The 19,586-nt window shown below is 32.6% G+C and overlaps 1 protein-coding gene across 14 annotated transcripts in view; it reads right to left on the minus strand.

The window, feature by feature from the left end:
- The window catches only part of SYCP2 (synaptonemal complex protein 2), a 100,062-nt gene extending 81,906 nt beyond the window's left edge, over window positions 1-18,156 (minus strand). For 10 of the 14 annotated variants that reach the window (XR_008998044.1, XR_008998045.1, XR_008998047.1 and 7 more), the window contains exons 1-11: window positions 17,371-18,156; window positions 17,053-17,077; window positions 14,815-14,900; window positions 14,089-14,174; window positions 13,785-13,819; window positions 12,793-12,935; window positions 12,656-12,708; window positions 11,393-11,438; window positions 10,768-10,863; window positions 5,515-5,575; window positions 786-934 (exon numbers count right to left, since the gene is read on the minus strand). Coding sequence is in view for 10 of the 14 variants with exons in the window: in XM_036901837.2 (XP_036757732.2) it covers window positions 786-934; window positions 5,515-5,575; window positions 10,768-10,863; window positions 11,393-11,438; window positions 12,656-12,708; window positions 12,793-12,935; window positions 13,785-13,819; window positions 14,089-14,174; window positions 14,815-14,900; window positions 17,053-17,077; window positions 17,371-17,475 (885 nt within the window). In the remaining 4 variants the exon portion in view is untranslated. Of the gene's footprint in view, window positions 1-785; window positions 935-5,514; window positions 5,576-10,767; window positions 10,864-11,392; window positions 11,439-12,655; window positions 12,709-12,792; window positions 12,936-13,784; window positions 14,175-14,814; window positions 14,901-17,052; window positions 17,078-17,370 lie in introns of those variants that run through there. The other 4 variants (XM_036901838.2, XM_036901843.2, XM_036901842.2 and 1 more) reach the window with 4 other exon arrangements.
- Window positions 18,157-19,586: the final 1,430 nt, after the last annotated feature.

The following is a 19,586-nucleotide window of genomic DNA, read 5'->3' on the forward strand; positions in this document are numbered from 1 at the left end:
CCATGAGGGAAGAGTCGTTAAGAATGGGATTAGTGCCCTCATAAAAGAGACCCCAGGGAACTCCCTCACCCCCTCCACCATGTGAGGACACAGTGGGAAGACGGCAACTAGGAACCAGGAAATGGGCCCTCACCAGACACCAAATCTGCTGGTGCCTTGATCTTAGACTTCCCAGACTCCAGAACTATAAGAAAGAAATGTTTATTGGAGCCACCCAGTCTATGAAATTTTTGTACTGCAGCTTGAACAAAGACATGCATTATTCAAACTAGCTGATAGACTATCTCCCTCAAACATAACATGAATTGTTCCTTTAGAATCCTGGTTAAACAATGTCTGACTCATAATATCTTCCACAACCCTGTAAAACATCTTAAATTTCATCCATCAACCTCAAAGGCCAGTTCAAGTCCCATCTCTACTGCCTTTCCTTTAAAGCTGAGCATTCCCTTTCCTCAACTTCTATACCTTCTTTTCCCTTATTTACTTCTTCTGAGGTTTATTCTGTAATTCTCATAATGTTTAATATCTTCAAAACAGGGCTTTGTCTCATGTCAAGCACCTGGCAGGAATTCATTAAATGTTTTGAGTAGCTGATGCTAATTTTGTCATCTGAGATTCTAACAGGTATATCTCAATGGCTATTCCACAATACAAATTTAAAGAACTAAAAATCTTCACATCATTTTAACTCTAGAAATATTAATGAGACATAGCCCCCAAGTAACTGTAAGTTTCCAGAACTATGAAAATAATAAATATTTCTTAAAAGTTTAAACACTTACCCTATATTTATTTGCACCAAAAATTTTCTGTGTCACATTAGTGATTTCTAATGATGCATCAAAATACAAAAACAATTCCTTCCCTTCTCTTTGACTAATTTTTATCATATTTTTCAGAATTACAGCCAGTAGCTTCTTTGATTCTTTCACTGTATACAAACAAATCATACTGATTAGTTTATATTCATTTCTAAGATACCACTCTACAGGTATAAAAGAAAAGCATGCAGCATATTAACTGAAATGAAATAAAATTAACTTTCAGGATGTAATAGTATTTAAATTAAGTAATTCTGGTACTATCTATTTAAAGAGATCAAGTCAATTTATTTTTCAGTCTCTGTTTTCTGATCAATAAATTACAGGGTAATATAACTAATGAGCTTTAGCTGAATAAATAATTCTGGACTCTAGCAGGTTCTTAATAAATATGCCCTGAACACATCTGAGAAAATTATTTTCTTAATTTAAAAGAGGCAAAGAAAGTAATTTTAATTCCATAAATCACTATATTTCTAGGCATAAGCATCAACTCAAACATTTCTATTAAACCCACAGTTGTTACAAATGTGTGACAGTAAATAACACGATAAAAACTTAAGTGCCAGGAAATTGTGTGGTGAGGACATAGCAATAATATATATTTTTAAATTTTTTATTAAAGTATGATTGATATACACTCTTATGAAGGTTTCACATGAAAAAACAATGAGTACTATGGTGACTCCAACGTTCCCTCTCAATAATGGATAAAACAAGTAGGCAGACAATCAGTGAGTATAGATATGACTTGAATAACACTATCGACGCAAATGCTATTCAACATCAGCAGAATACACATTCCTTCAAGGGCACACAGAACATTTACCAACATAAACAATATTCTGGATCATAAAGTAAGTGCCAATATATTTAAAAGAAATCTCAACTCTTTTAAAATGCTCTCTGACAACAATGAAATTAGTTGTCAAAAACAGGACGATATCCCTGAAATCCTATATATAGAAGCTAAATAGAACACTTTAAACCTGTGGGTCAGGAAGAAATGAAAAGAAATATAAAAGAATTAAATCAATAAAAATGGCAACACAACACAGTGCGATCTGCGGGCTGCTGCTGAGAAGTCCTCAGTGGGGATTCACAGCACTAACTGGCTGTACTCGAAAAGTAGAACAGGCTCGGATGACTGACCTCAGCTTCCCCCTTGAGACACCAGAAACAGAAAAGCAAATTAAAACTACCGTAAGCAGAAGAAAGAAATGTAAGAGCGGAGATCAATTGAAAATAGAAAAATGACAGAGAAAATCAATGAAACCAAAGGCTGGTTTTGTGACATCACCAACAAAATTGATAACAGCTCTCATTAGACTGATTAGGAAAAAAAAAAGTTTATCAGTATCAGCAGTCACAGCAAGGCTACCACTATAGAGTCCACAGACAGTAAAAATATAATTAAGAACCATTATTAATCACTTTATGCCAGTAAATTTGACAACATGAATGAAACAGATAATTGGAAAGATACAAATTACCAAAGTTTACTCAAGAAGATATAACCTGAAAAACCCTTTATCTATTAAATAAGTTGAATTTGTAGTTAACAACCTTCAACAAAGAAAGAGGCAAACCCATTGCTTCACCAAGTACTATTAAACACTACCAAGTACTTAAGGAAAAAACAGTATCAATTCTACACATACATACAGGAAACTGAAGACTATGGAACACTTGCCAATTAATCTTGAGGCTAACATCACCCTGATTCTAAAACTTAAAAAAAAAAGATATTACAAGAAAACACTGTATGCAGAATACTATATTCCTAAATAATTTTTTCAAATCAATTCTGATGATATATAAAAGGATAATATATCACAACTAAGTGGGGTTTATCCCAATGCAAAGCTGGTCTAGCATTTGAAAATCAATGTACTGCTATTAAGGAACTAAACAAGAAAAACCAGGTATCATATAAACAGATACATGAAAAGCATTTCCCCAAATCTAACATTGTTTATGATAAAGGAAGGCTCTCAGCAGCAAATTAGGAATAAAAGAGAATTTCCTTAATTTCACATATATGAAAAACTTCACCATAATTACTTCATGGAGAAAAAAAATTAATGCCTTTTCCCCTAACATCACAAACTAAGAAAAGACCTCTGTTCCATCCCTTCTACTCAACATTATATGGAAGGTTCTAGGCACTTCCAATACGGCAAGAAGGTGAGACTGACCATATAAAGTGTTGGCAATGATGTGAAACAGCTGAAAGTCTTGTACACTGGCAGTGAAAATGCAAAATCATAAAACCAGGTAGGACAACAGTTTGAAAGTTTCTGAAAAGTTAAATATATACCAATGGTATGACACAGCCACTACACTTCTTAGTATTTATCCAAGAGAAACAGAAGCATATATACACAGATAATTATACAGGAATATTCACAGCAGCATTTTATAATAGCTAAAAACTGGATACATTCCAAATACCCATCAATGGGTGAATGAATAAACAAACTGAAGTATATATCCTACAATGGAATATATAAATATATATATCTGAAAAAAAGTTGCCAGAGAAAAATTGCTGCATGCTGTATGGTTCCATTTATATAAATTCTACAAAATGTGAATTTATCCATGGTAAACATTAGTGATTGGCTGGAGATGAGAGATGGGACAGGAGAAAGGATGGATAGATTAAAAGGAGCATAAAGAACACTTGGGAGTCACAGGTATGTTGATTAACTTGATTGCCATGATGGTTTCCTGTGTGTTCACATCTGTGATAACTCATCAACTTCCTCAATCCATCAAACGTATCTACAGAAAAACCTTCAGCTAACCTTGCTTGAGGTTCAAATATTTAATGTTCTTTCCTAAGCAAAAATCATGAAGCAAACTTGACCACTTTTATCACTTCTATTCAATATTGTACTGGAGGTTCTAGCCACTGCAATAAGCTGAAGGCAGAAATAAAGGGAGGAAGGGAAGAATAAGGGAGAAAGAGTGGGGAAGAAGGAGGGAGAGAGGGATAGAGGAAGGAAGGAAGGAAGCTAGTTCTTTAAGAAAGGGCGTAAGGTAAGAAAGGAAGAAGTAAAACCCTACTTCTCTTTGCAGACACCATAATTAATTACCAGAATATCCTCAGGAAACTTACAGCTAACTACTAGAACTAAACAGTGACTTTGGCAAAATTGTAGGATACAAATTAAGTATTTCAAAAGCAATTGTATTTTTATATATGAGTAGAAAATATTTGGAAAATGAAATTAAAGATCAATTCTATTTATAATCATGAAAGGTAATATTGAAGACTTGGGAATAAGTTCATCAAAGGATGTGTAAGACTTCTACACTGAAAACTACAAACCATTGCTGAGAGATACTCAATACCTAAATAAATGGAAAGATACACCATGTTCATGAGCTGAAATACTTCCTATTGTTACAATGTTATTTCTCCATATATTTAACCTACAGTCCCAAAATTAATTCTAGCAGGCTTTTTGTAGCAATTAATAAGCCAATTCTAAAATTTATATGGAAATTCAAAAGGTCTAGAATTTTCACAAGTCTTGAAAACACAATGTTAGAAGACTTCAAGACTAACTATACATTTACAATAATCAAAACAGAGTGGTACTGGCATAGGGACCGACAAATAGATCAATGGAGTAGATTACAGCATCAAGAAATTGACCTGCACTTGTATTAGTCATTTGATTTTCAACAAGGAAACCAATGAAATCCAGTGGGTAAAGGAAAAACCTTTCATCAAATAGTCCTGAAATAATTGTACATCTATACGAAAAAAATGAATCTCCACTCCTATCTCACACCATAACCATTAGTAATTTGAGATGGATCATAATCTTAAACATAAAAGCTAATACCATCACGTTTTTATAGAAAAACAGTGAAACATTTTTGTGAGTTGATAAAAGGCAAAATTTTCTTAGGTCACAAAAAGCAATAACCATAAAACAAAAATATTGATCAAGCAGACTTCAAAGTGAGAAACACCTGCTCATCAAAGACACCATTAAGAAAATGAATAAGCAAGATACAGAGTAGGAGAAAATATTCACAGAACATAAATCTGTCAAAGAATTGGTATCTAGGATATATATGAACTCAAATACTTAATTTAAAAAGCCCAGTCATAATGCACAAAATATTTAAATAGTTCATAAAGGAAGATATGTGAATGGTCACTAAGCACATGAGAAAGTGCTCAACATCACTGATCATTAGGAAAATGCAAATTAAAACTATCACGAGATACCATTAAATATCCACTAAAATGAGTAAAATCTGTCTTTACATCTGAATTTGTAGTGGTGCCAGTCTGCCAAGCTGTATCATTTTTGTTCAACAGTGTTACACAATTCAAGTTACAGAAGCAGAGAAACTAGATGTTTAGATCTAAACCAACAAATAGGAGGGAAGGGCAAGAGACTCGAACGTGTTGACAAGAAAGTGACTGATCATAGGTGTCAGAGGAGACAGAGATGGAAGGAAGTATTGGAGGGAGCTGGGAGATTGGGGATGGGGGGGAAGTGGGGTCAGAGAATTGGTGATACTGAACTATCAAATATATAATGTGAACATATTAAAATGTTGATTTTGCTTTCATTAGTCTATTTTGTTTTCTCAGAAGGCACACAACTTCTACTCCATATGATAAAATTAAGAAGAGAATTATAGAGAACAAGGTGATTACCTTCAATGCTGTATATTTGTACTTCTTCTTCAGGCACAGTGACTGCTTCCCACTGATGATCCTTAAATTTAAAAACAGGTTTTGACCATAAATAATAATTTATTCCTCCCTAAATCTTCTTTAAACACCACTTTTTAGGTTATACAAATAATAAAGTTTATTTTTAACTAAGTAACATGAAGTAACCAATTGATATAAGACATTTTTTGCTCCCATCAGTTGACTCCATACAATGACATGTATTGTGCATGCCACGTTTAATCTATTTTTCTCACTTTTAAAGGAGCATACTGGTATTAATTTTATAGTTACCTATTCTTGACCAAAAAAAAAAAAGATTATATATTAGTATTAAAGGATATCCCTTCTGAAAAAAATGTTACCAAATCCTCTTATTTCTTCCTTTGAAATGTTTTGTGAAGTCATACTCATTCCTCAATCTACACTCATTTGTCCTTAGATTCAAATACTGAATACACATGAACACTATCGTAAAATATTTTCCCCTTCCAAGTATTTTCATTTAAAATTTGTATAACTGAGTAAAATAATACTGAAATCACAAAAAAAGTTATAGTAAAAATTAGATGCCATTCTTAAAAGATGGGACCCTAAACCTTTCAGTAATCTTGTGAGGAAAATACAGACACACCTTGTTGTTTTATTGCACTTTGCTTTACTGTGCTTCACAGGTAATTGCACTTCTACAAATGGAAGGTCTGGGGCAACCCTACATCAAGCAAATCTATGGGTACCACTTTTCCAACAGCATTTGTTCACTTCATGTCTCTGTGTCACATTTTGGTAATTCTCACAAAATTTTTCCATTATATGTGTTATGGTGATTTGTGATCAATGATCTTTTGCTGTTATTATTTAATATCATTCTTTTGGGCTCATTCCCCCAGCTCGCTCCCTTTCCACAGGCCTTCCTGTTCCCTGAGGCACAACAATATTGAACTTAGACCAATTAATAACTCTAGAATGGACTGTAAATATTCAAGTAAAAGGAAGAGTTTATACATATCTCTTCAAATCAAAAGCTAGAAATGATAAAGCTTAGTGAGGAAGGCATATCAAAAGCCAAGATGGGCTACAAGTCAGGCCTCTTGCATCAAATAACTAAGTTATGAATGCAAAAGAAAAGTTCTTAGAGGAAATTGAAAGTGCTACTCCAGTGAACACACAAATGATAAAGCAAAACAGCTTTATTGCTGATATGGAGAAAGTTTTAGTAGTCTGGACAGATCAACCCAGACACAATCCCTTAAGCTAAAGCCTAATCTAGAGCAAGGCCATAACTCTTCAATTCTATGAAGTCTGAGAGAGATGACAAAGCTGCAGAGGAAAAGTCTGAAGCCAGCAGAGGTTGTTCATGAGGTTTAAGGAAAGAAGCCATCTCCATAACATAGAAGTGCTGATACAGAAGCTACAATAAGTCATCCAGAAGATCTAGCTCAGGTGATTAATGGAGGTGGCTACACAAAACAACAGATTTTCAATGGAGATCAAACAGCCTTCCACTGGAAAAAGCCATCTAGGACCTTCACAGCTAGAGAAGTCAACGCTTGGCTTCAAAGCTTCAAGAGCCAAGCTGATTCCCTTGTTTGGGGTAGAGGCAGCTGGTGGCTTTAAGTCAAAGCCAATGAGCATTTGCCATTCAAAAATCCTAGGCCCCTTAAGATGTATGCTAAGTCACTCTGCCTGTGCTCTACAAATGGAACAACAAAGTCTGAATGACCGCACATCTGTTTACAACATGGTTTACCGACTATTTTAAGTCCACTGTTGAGACTGCTGCTCAGAAAAAGATTCATTTCAAAATATTACAATGCACCTATCACCCAAGAGCTCGGAAGGAGACTGACCATGAGACTCATATTTTTATGTCTGCCAACACAGCATGTGTTCTGTAGCCTATGATCAAGGAATAACTTCGACTTTCAAGTCTTATTTTTTAAGAAATACATTTTATAAGGCCATAGCTGCCACAGAGTGATTCCTCAGATGAATCTGGACAAAGTAAACTGAAAACCTTCTGGAAAGGATTCAACATCCTAGATGCCTTAATGAACATTTGTGATTCATGGAAAGAGGTCAAATACCAACATTAACAGGAGTTTGGAAGAAGCTGATGCCGAGACCTTCATGGGTGACTTAGAGGGGTTCAAGACCAGCAGAGAAGTAACCGCACATGTAGTAGAAGTAGCAAGAGAAAGAGAACTAGAAGTTGAGCCTGAAGATGTGACTGAACCACTGCAAGTTCATAATAAAACCTTAACAGATGAGGAGCTGCTTCTTACAGGTAAACAAAGAAAGTAGTTTCTTGTGATGGAATCTACTCCTGGTGAAGATGCTGTTAAGACTGTTGGAATGACAACAAAGGATTTAGAATGTTACATAAATAATTGGTAATAGCAGCAGCAGGGGATGCATGCTAATTTTGAAGTTCTACTGTGGGTAAAATGATATCAGACAGCATCACATGCTACAGAGAAATCAACTGAAAGGAAAAGTCAATTGATGTAGCAAACTTCATTGTCTTATTTTAAGAACTTGCTACAGCCCCCCCAACTCAGCAACCACCACTCTGGTGAGTCAGCAGCTGTCCACGCTGGGGCAAGACCCTCCACCAGCAAAAAGATTACAACTCACTGAAAGCTCAGATGGTTAGTATTTTTTAGCAATAAAGCATTTTTAGATTAAGGTATGTACATTGTTTTTTTAGATATAATGCTCTTGAACACTTAACAGACTACAGTATAGTGTAAACAAACTTTACATGCACTTGGAAAGCAAAAGATTTGTTTTACTCGCTTTATTGTGCTGGTCTGGAACCGAATCCCCAAGATCTCCAAGGTATGCCTGTAGATCCAATTCTTTTGTTATTCAAGGACAAATCACTACATAGAAATTCCCCTAAATCCTCAACATCTTCACTAACTCAACTTCTTTGCATTAAATGAAACCAGTCTATATTCTGAGGGTACCACTATCATTATAGCCCTCTCCACTTAAGGTGTTAATTATCCCATACCTCAAAACCTCTGGATCAGGAGGAAAGGGTTGGTATACTGTTCTTTCCGTGGTACTTTGAGCAACTTCATATTTCTCTGTGTTTCAAAACTTGCTCTTTAAGGCACATGCCAGCTGGCATTTGCTATACTTACTGGTTATCATCATCTACTAACTCCAAAGTGATTCTTCCTCATTTATGGAGGTAACTGGCTTGCTGCCTTCCTTTTTTAAAAAAACTTTCTATTACAGAAATTCTCAGATTTTTAAAAAGTATAAATCACAGCCTAACCAAAGATATGCCCTCACTTGGCTCTGATAGTTTCTGATACCCTGTGCCATCTTGTTTCATCTTCACTTTCTGCTCTGCGCCCCCCACTACACTCTCTACCTCTTGACCTCAATTTCTATTCAATCTATCACTCCAGCCATCAATTTTAAGAAGCTGTTTAAAATAAAGTATCTAACAAAAATCCCTCCCTTGAACCCACATTTTACTTTAGCTACTATTGTGCTCTTTTTCTATTAATTCAATGTGTTTACTTCCTCTACAAACATTTCAACTTTTCATGAATGCCTAAACCTCACTGCTTAAATGAAACTGCTGTTTCATGGATCACCAGTTTTTACTTTATTTCACAATTGTTTTGACAGTGTTAAGCATTTCCTCAAATAAATACAACTTTCCCCTGCCTTTCACATATGATACTCTTTTAATTTGTTCTCTTCTGGCTGATTCTTCAAGTATCCTTTAGGCTAGACTCTCTTCTACCTATCCTGTATGAATTTGTTTTTCATAGTTCTATCATCTAGGCAGTCACTAAATACTGTGGTTTTATTTATCATCTATATAAAAGAGTGCTTCTAAACTCTACTTACGGCTCAGTTCTCTCACCTGAATGTCAGACCAATATATTCAAATGCTTACCAGGTATATTCAGCTGAATATCCCACAAGCATCTCCAAATCAAAACTTACAAAGCTGAAATCATCTTTCTCCCACAGAAATTATCCTTATGTGACAGCATCTCCATCCATTCCATTACCCAAGGCTCATTAATCCTTCCTCTTTTTACTATAAATCACCAAGTCTGCTCAAGTCTACTTCCTCTCAAGTTTTTCTGGAATCCATCTATTTCCATCCATCCCCACTGTCACTATCTAAAACTGCCAGCATCACTTCTCACCTGGATTATTATAAAAGTCTCCTAACTGCCTCTAGTCTTGTACCTTTTTAATCCATTCTCCTTACCAGGAGAATCTTTTACATGAATGTGATCCTCAGTGCCTAGCCTTTATCTGACACATAGTGAGTTCTTAATAGATACTCACTGAATTGATGTTATCTCCTAGGTATACTCTTTCTTTGGCTCCGGGCTGGCTTATTTCTTTCCAATTTCCTTTGCACCCTATGCACTAACCATATTATGTATCTTTCAGTGAACAGAAATAACAGAACAGTTAGGGTTCATCTATAAAGAGTTTAGCTGGAAAAAAAAGCAGAATTTTATAAGAGACAGACTAAAAAGACTAACATCTCATTACATTATCAACAGCCACAATTAGATTAGTCAATGTACTCAACTCTTAATCAGATTTTGGCAAAGTGACTATACAGTTTGAGCCAGAAGTATGCCAATGTACCAAATATTAAGTGACAGCTATTTGTAAACAATGGCTCAAGAATTATCCACAGGTGAAAAAGAGGTCAGTAGAAAATACACCACCTGGCTGAAAAGTTTAAAGACAGCTACAACACATCACAGAACAAAGAGAGGTAAAATTCACCTCCAAATACTGTAAGAATCAAGGCCTATTTTCAAACAAAAGATTTTACAAATGGATTAAGACCACTTGCCATTATCTGTTAGTTATTTTTAACTAAGTGTCTCTGTATTTGAGTAACTTAACTTTTCTAGATTCAATTCAGTTTGTCCATGTGAATGTTAAATTTTATCTGTCATTAATATGCATTTATTTCTGAAAACCTTGTTAAAAAACTAGTATTAATATTTAGTATTAATTTTTCTGTTGCAATAAAATAATTTGGATATTAATGAAACAATATTTCTAACTAGCTTGATAGGTTACCATGCTAATCAAAATTATTAGAGCTAACATTGAAATCTATTTAAATAGCTAGAAAAAAATATACAAAGAAATCCATGTTCTTAAGTTAACACATTTTATATATACATATACATACATACAAAATGGTACAAAGGGAATAAATCTTACATCATTATCTCCAGCAATGTAGAATGATAGAGTCTGGCTCCCAAGATTAAAATCTATCCAAAATTCCTCAAGTTTTTCATCTGATGGTATTTGCAGCTAGGAAAATAAACATGTAAAACTAGTATATACTATGCTTTTAAAGTGACAACAGAAAATTAAGATTCGGTTATATCTTGGTTTTGAGTCTTTTTAAAAGAAAAAAGGAAAACTGGAAGGTGAGCGAAGGTAACAAACAGACAAGTAGAGCAATGAAATCAGTTTAGAAACAATCAAAAGAAATGCTGCCTTAATACTTCACATAGAACTTAGCTAGCCCCAAGAAGTCACAAATATTCCAAATGCAAATAAAGGTTTAAAATATTATTTTGAAAATATTTGTGAATGAAAATCAATAATGAACTTAAGGAAAGAAGAAAATGTGAAGTATAGCCTTTGTATTTTAGTTATCCTCGGCTATAAATATGCCATCTCGTAAAATGTCTCTTAGATACAGAGTACTAGACCAGCTTTATGATCCAACTGTGACTATTTTTTAACATTCTTGTCAATCTGTAACCTGTAATTCACTTGACCCTTGCTTCAAAACCCATTCAATAATACTACATATTTTAAATTTAAAATATACCTCATATTCATCAAGAAATGCTGATAAACATGGAAATGTAAAGACCCTAAAATAAAAAGAAGTTTGAGTTAAAGGAAAAAATGAATAAGCTTTCACAGCATAATTTTGACTTGCCATAAAAAATCATGCCTGAAATCAAAAGGAAATTAGGCAGCAGTCATAACAATTTAAATAAAATTCTATCTCCTTCTTCTTCACTGTTTAAAATACAAGTTTAATGGAAATTTGTTTCTGTAGAGAAAGCATGTTACTTTGAGGATACTACTTAACATTTTGACTAACTGTACCAAATTACTTTTTGTGCTATCAACTATGAGCAGAGGTTCCTAATTTAGCTTATACTATTAATACAGTAGAAGTTCTCATAGGACACACATGGGGAAAGAAGAGTGGAACTGAATAATACTGGTTAATAAAAATGGCCAAATTCATTGAGTGCTTTCATGGTCAAATAGTATTATAAGCACTTAGCATTTAATTAGCTCATTTAATCTTCACAACAAACATACGAAGTAGGGATCATTAGATTTCTTATTTTACAGCTAAGAAACTGAAGCAAGTAAGATTAAATAACTTGCCCAATGTTAGAATAGCAGGAGGGGAAGAAACTGATTCAAATCCTAATAGTATGACTTCTTGCACTTAATCCTCACTCTCTCATTTCCTTATTAAGTAAAATGAATGTGAGCTCATTTATCTAATAAATGTGTCCTCAGCAACTATGGGGTACCAGGCACTACACTGCAAATACTTTGATTTTTTGTCATTATCAAAAGCGAAATATTTCCATTACCTATCCTTCTATGCCCATTCCTGACATTTTAAGTAACTTCAGAAAGAAAATCCTACAGTATGTTAATTATAAAAGAAAATGATATATGTTTGTTATGCATTTTTATTCCAGTATGTAGATGAAGGAAGCTCAATATTTATACCCAGATTTTTATCATTCTTCAAATACTAAATTTATGATAATGTATATGATATTATGAAAAACAGTAAACCAATTTTAGACATTCAAAGTTACATTAATTAAGAATGCATTTTTCCTCTAAAAATTATAAAGCAAAATAAAACCAGTGGAGGATTATTTCAGCATGCCAGTGCAGTAATTTATTAGATGGTGTTAGTGTAATGTACTATCCTGCACATTTTACACTCCAACATAACAAAATAAAGTTAAATTTTTTAAGGTTCAACATTGTGTGCTGTCTCTTAAGCTCTCCTTTATCAGTAAATCCTTCAGTACTGCATTAAGCTTACCTTCTCTTGTCTCCAAGCATGCCATTTACAAGGTTGAGAAATATCCTGCAATCCTAATGTTTAAAAAAGAAAGAGACTTTTAAAAAGTATAATAATTTTTTTTCAAGGGTTGTTGATTTGTTATTTTTACTACTTACTGTTTCAAATTCAGAGTCTTTAATTCCTTTAAATGCATTAGCGATAAAATCCATTGAAAACCACTGACATGCCAGTTCTCGTCTTTGCTTTTCTGTGGTCATTCTACATAAAGCTTCTATGATACCTACTTGTAAATCATAATCTTCAAAAAAAATTGTTAATGTGTTACTTGAAATTATAAAAAAGAAGAGTTTTAGAAAAGCCAATACATCTTATAAGGTACTAGGGACCAGCAAGAGAAATAAGGAAAATGTTAGTAACAGATGAGTAATTTACTCATCTTTTGCCATTTTCCTCATATGAATTAGAAGTATCTTATCATTACAGGAATAAATACATCCCAGATAACAAAACAAGTTTACTAACAGAAGAAGTGAAGAATAATTCTTATGGATATTTAAATGAAACACTTATTCAGACTCTCTTTCCATTTTAATAGAGTTATGAACTGCTATATAACTCATACAACAGCCCATAAATCATAGAATCCTTGTTTTCCTTTTATGTAATATGATGTTTGCAGTTATAACAAAATACTTTAAACTAATGGTTTGTTCTATATGCAAACCACTACATCAAACTTTTCTTATATGAAACTTAGGAAAGAAAATTTTAGTTGTTTCAATAAACACATTGAAACATATATACATATATCAGTCATGAGATATTGAACCTCTTCATAAAATGGCATTTGAGGAATTTATTAGCAAAACTAATTCAAATGCATTGGAAAAGTTATTCTTAAGTTTATCACTAGGCACATTATATTGAACAACTCTGTCATGCTTAATTGTTTTAGACCCAGAGATATTTATCATTTAATTATCCATTAAAGTAATTAAAAATTGCTGTTGGTATATAGATGGTTTATAATTCCCTCACACAATCTCACTACATTACAATGTTAATATTTTGACTAAAAGGATTATTATTTTCTATTAATAAATTTGGAAAAATTTCAAATATGAACATTTTGGAAAAAAGAACATACCTCCAGCATCTAAAATCCTTTGTCCCATACTACTCCTGTGAATCAAAATAACAGATTATATACTAGACTAGTATCAATTAAATAGAAAGCCCATATTTGGGGGAAAAAAATTTCACCAAAATTTATAATTGGCTAGTATCACAGACTTTTGCAGAAAATATATCCATAAAATATATTAGGAGCCGAAAACAGTTGATCAGTTTTAATTGTTAATGCAACTCATGGTTGCCTTATTGACTTATAAAACATCCTTTAAATTTTTTACTTTAACCACTAACTAAAGTAATATAGTAGAAATTATTACATGAGAATTAACATTTCTTGGTTAGAGAGTATTTTCCTGGCATCTTGAGGCATTTTGTCAAGCATAGCATTCATTTTTTTAAGCGTCTAGGAAAGAAAAAAAAAGAATTCATTGACTTTACATATTTAATGAAACATTAAGTATTTAGAGAAATATTCTAGGTACATAAACTTAGAGACCTACTTTTTTCTTAATCAAAGCATTTTAGGCAGGGAATAGAGAAGGGCAGAGGAAAGCACATAAAGTATAAAACACAGTGACTACAAAAACCATAAAACTCAGGATATCGGAAATACAATATATACGAGTCCAGTTAGAATCTCTGCAATATGACATGCTTGTATTAGTCTATTTTAAGAACCAAGAAAGCAAATATATTATCACATTAATATTTGTTCTTATGGTTATATACATGTACACACACATATAATGTTAATAGAGGTTATTTTTGGTATTTAAATACTTAAAAACTAATATCTGGATGGTGTGATTTATTGTCACATGAGCTATTTGTACACATAAACCCATATGGTTATTAATTATCAGTAAATATTTAACCATTCATCATTGATATATTTATCATCTCAGGCAATGAATTAAGGCAACAGAAATACACTACATGATAATTAGTGACAAGATAAAATAATTAATTGTTTGATGAAATGCTACCAAATGTTGACTTCATTATTTTTAGGTTTTAAAAGAAAATCTAATACATGACTTTACCTCCTGCTGAATATAAATATTCGCTCTTGAGTCAATAACCAGGGCACAAATCCGAGGTACGAAGCTTTCCACTACTTGCCTTTTACCTGAATAAAAGTGTTATATTGATAAATACATATTTTAAGTTGTTTTAAAAGGAAATCTTTTCTTAGAGTTGCTAACAGGAATAATGCCACTAGTTCAGCTCAGAAGGCAGCCTGCTGACTGGCCTGAGTGCCATGAACATGATGTTCAGTCCCGGTTCTGCCAATCCCTAGCTATCAGAACTTTGAAAAATGAAAAAACACCATTCAACAGATGTGACTGGTTTTAATTCTGGCAAAAGACAAACTTCAAATACAGCTTCTCCTTTAGGCATGTATGGCAGTATTACCTTTTTGAATTAAATGTAGTTCAAAAGTGTGGAAACTTCTATTTTGAGATTTTATTAAAGTTCATCTCATTAATTTATAGTCATAACTCAAAAATTCCACAGTGGCCACCAACACCTCTCTCGACATCATGAAGATTTAAATATCTTGAGCCATTTCTAAAAGTCAACCCTACTGTCAAAAGACAAAGCTTTGTTCAACACTAAATAGGAATTTGCCACATTCTATTTCATAAGACAATTTTTTTTAATGGCAATAATGCAGCTGAAAATGTACAACTTTCCAAGGTAACTACATTGAAAGAAAAAATTAATTAGTTGAAAAGATTTACTTAAAAATACAGTTGCATCACTTTATAATCACTGGTGCTTTAGGACCATTTTCTCCCATAGAAACTTAATTTAGACTAGATTGTTATGTTAACTGCAAAGAAGTCAATGAAAAGGTAGCATTAACTACTATAGAAATTAACATTGATACTTCAAAACTTTTTATTTTTGAAGGCAGCAAATAGCTGTTCCTTTATTTAAAACAATTCACCAGCCTCAACTTCCAATACAAGGTATTCTTCCTCAACTGACAGAGAGAGAAAATAACTTGGACTGATTGCTTGGCACAAGATACCAGCTAGCCACAAGTGGAAGGATGAGTTGTAAAATGTTCTATGTTCTCAGTGGACTAATGAAAATTTTGTTCTATTAGATTATACATTGGCAAACTATAGCTCACAAACCAAATTCCATCTACTGCCCATTTTTGTATGATTATATTATTCATCAGCAGGTACTCTCTGGAACTACTTGAATCTATCATGTTTTATTGAACCAGCAGTATCAAAGTGAATTTCATCTGCTCTTATGAACAAAGCCATTATCAGTTACCAATGAATGAACTTGGTAATTAGCTTGGGCTGCAGAGTTGATAGTTTCTTAATGAATTCAACCCAAAATTACAAGGCAAAATAGTATTTATGTGAGAAAGTTATACTTTAATAAGGTCATTTAAATGAAACTAAAATTACTGGATCACAAGTAATGACAAACTGTTTTATATACTCCCCAGGGTGTCAAAAGTTAAAACAAGAAGTGACATCTCCACTTCCACACAAAGTTATAAGCAATATTTTTTTTTTCCAAGTTCCAACTACAGGTCAAGCAGCATTTATGGACACTGATATAAATGCAATGGAAACTTCCATATTTCAAAACCCATTTAACTGTGCAATTGAGGAGCTTCCACCTAGCTTTCAATTGAAAGTGACTAATCTTTAGATGTAATAACATCTAAAAGGCAAATATTAAGGACCTAACTTAATAAGATAAATGCTTTCCAAGTGATGAATATGCTCAATTAAAAATCATGCTCAAGAACTGTTATCAGTATTTGGCAGTATCTGCATGAAAAGATATTTTCTAATGCAACATACATAAAATTTAATTACAGATAAACACAGACAAATGAACATTTGCAATCAACTTTTGTAACAGTAAATACTGTTTGAACCTTAATTCAGTGAAATGTCATTCCGTCAAAAGAGAGAGCTATTCGCATTCGTAGACCCATATTACAAAAACATTGTACTCAATTATTATTTTGAATTTTACCAATAAAACATTTGTGGAAATTTGTTTTCTTTCTTGTTATATAAATACCTACATAATATTCATGATTTCTTTTCTCTTGGCCCTAATATAAAGCCTAAAATATTTACTATCAATCTCTTTACAGAAAAGAGCTTGTCAATCCAATAACAAAAGTTAGTCAACTTGATAATGAATTTCTGATCTTAGGACAACACCATGAAAATTTCAAACTTATACTCTAACAGCAAATTATTATTCTAATAGAATTAAAATGTTTATTATACCTTCATCACTGATGTCATGTATGACCTGAAAAGAAAGTGAATAATTTTTAATTTATAATTTGCCACCTTATAATATAAACCATTATAAAGGGTATAAAATGACAAATTACATTTGAACTTACTGCTATTTAACTTTTATTTATTAACTAATTATTTAATTATATTAACCAGGAGAAATGCTTTATACAATCTGAATAGACTAATCCAACCAAGTCACTAAACGGTCTGTTAGCAACTTTTAGGCTCAGGATAAACAGAACACGAACTTTTTAAGTTAACACATGCATTACAGTATCAGTTAATCAATGTGATCTTTACCATCAAAAGATCAAATAAGTCTTCTATCATATTTATAACACCTTCATCTTTTGAATTTCCTCGACTCAGAATAATCTCCTTGGATTTTTCAAACCAGGCAACCATGTAAAAAAAGAAATGTATATATTAGTTATTTTGAATTCAATTTTAATAATGTACTTATCTATTTTTGCATAAACAATAAACCTAGGAATAAAAAATTCAGAAATAAAAATTCCAGTACTATATCAAAATAAGTTCATGCTTTTCAACATCTTTATTGTGTTTACAGGTAACTCACTATATTTGTCCACTGTTTAAGTGGGAATGGATGAACTTGATCCTAATTCCTGGTAGAAGATCTTTATCTCCCACTTCAAATTCCTAGTTCAGCTACATTTAATAGATGACCATAAAGTATCATCACAAGTTAGGTTACTTTGGTACTGTTACTATTTGAAAATTTGGGTATTGTTTTACTTGAACTAATTCAGATATTTGAGTGCATAATACACTCCAGGCACTGTTCTTGGCACTGGGTATACATCAATGGAAAAAAAAAAAAAAAGACAAAAATCAGTATCTTAACATTCTAGCATAGGAGACACAATAAACAATACAAAAAGAAAAATGGAGTTAAATAATGATTAAGATGAGCTAAAGAGAAAATAAAGCAAAGGCCTTAGGGAAACTTGTGACCTTAAATTCATATGTCTGTCAGGGTCCCTGTGTAGTTTCCCTGTGATTTTTTTTCTTTGTAACACCACAGATTATGAAAATACTTTACCTCAAGGTTTCTAAGTTCCTAAATTTATTTTTCAACTTTCTGACCCACTGATGTTATTATAATGCATACCTTTAATCCTATTGTCCTCACATGAATACATTACATATTCTATACTTATCTTTTGGACTAGTCCTTGTTTCATCATAGTTAGAAGTCCACCTTGCCCCAACATACTAAGATTTTTGGCACATCTTCCAAAAGAAACCAAAATGGTTGAAACATTTTGAATATCCTTTTTGTTAAGCTCCTGAAATGAAAAGTACACATTTAAACATCTGTAAACACATAACAATATGGAATTGACATTGTGTTAGGAGCTTTATAATCCTTACAAAGCATGAAAGTTGGCCATTATAATAATGTTCATATGGTAGAGGACACAAGTGTGGTTAAAAATAGTGGCCTACAGCCACCCAGCTGGTTTATGGCAAACTCAGAACAAAAATGCAGATCTGTGTAAATTCAAGAAACAAGACTACGACACAAGGAATCAGTTACCTCTCCCATTCGAAAAAGCTCCATGTATTTAATTAATAGATACAAGAAATTTTTACTCTATCTTTTATATTCATAACAAATCTCAGATCCTGGGGTAGATAGTCAATAATCACTTTTTCACAGGTATAAAAATGTCTTATATATGATAAATCAATCCAATGTTTTGGATGATTTCCTTATTTTGTTTTATTTTTGCAAGCACCAAGCATTGTCACATAACATGAAGAATATATTGACAGATAGGCTTTTTAAAATAGATTAAGTTGTTTAAACTTCAAAAAGGCTAAACATTTCACCCCAGTTTAGGTAACAGTTAATTATGGTAACACTAAGTAAATATAGCTTTTTGAATATTGTATTTAGAAAACAAGTCTAGATCATTATATGGGACTCCTCAAATAAAAAAAGTGGTGAGATAAACATTTATTTAGGGGATTTAAGTGAGCTTATCAAAGCTTTTTGTTCATTTCTTCCAAATAAGTACTCCTTCCTAGAAAGAGTGCTATCTAATATTTAAATATTCAACAAAAATGAATATTTACCCTGCATATAAGGTTATCCAACTTGTGGGAAAACTGCTTACTGCATTTAATCTTCACATCTTCACAAATATCAATTTGTAAAAGTGTTTTCAAAGGTCTGAAATCATTTTTTCTTAAAGCATCATCAATGCATTTTTCCAACTGCTACAGAAACACAGTCAATAGCAAGTTTATTGAATCAAAACCAAAATTTGTCACCTTATGCGATCTAGTAATTTGAGAATTGTTCTCACACACAAATTCTCAAAAGAGCTTATAGAATATCAATTCACTTATTAAAAAAAAAAAGCCTGTCCACTACAAATGTTGGAGTAATGCAGTTAGAGACTAAGTTTCTTTGATAACAAGACTCTATATAAGAAAAAATATATTTTACTCATTTCCCACTTCATATCTTTTATTGGAAAGTC

The sequence above is a fragment of the Manis pentadactyla genome, chromosome 5, assembly GCF_030020395.1.
Source record: "Manis pentadactyla isolate mManPen7 chromosome 5, mManPen7.hap1, whole genome shotgun sequence".
Classification (NCBI taxonomy): Eukaryota; Metazoa; Chordata; class Mammalia; order Pholidota; family Manidae; genus Manis; species Manis pentadactyla.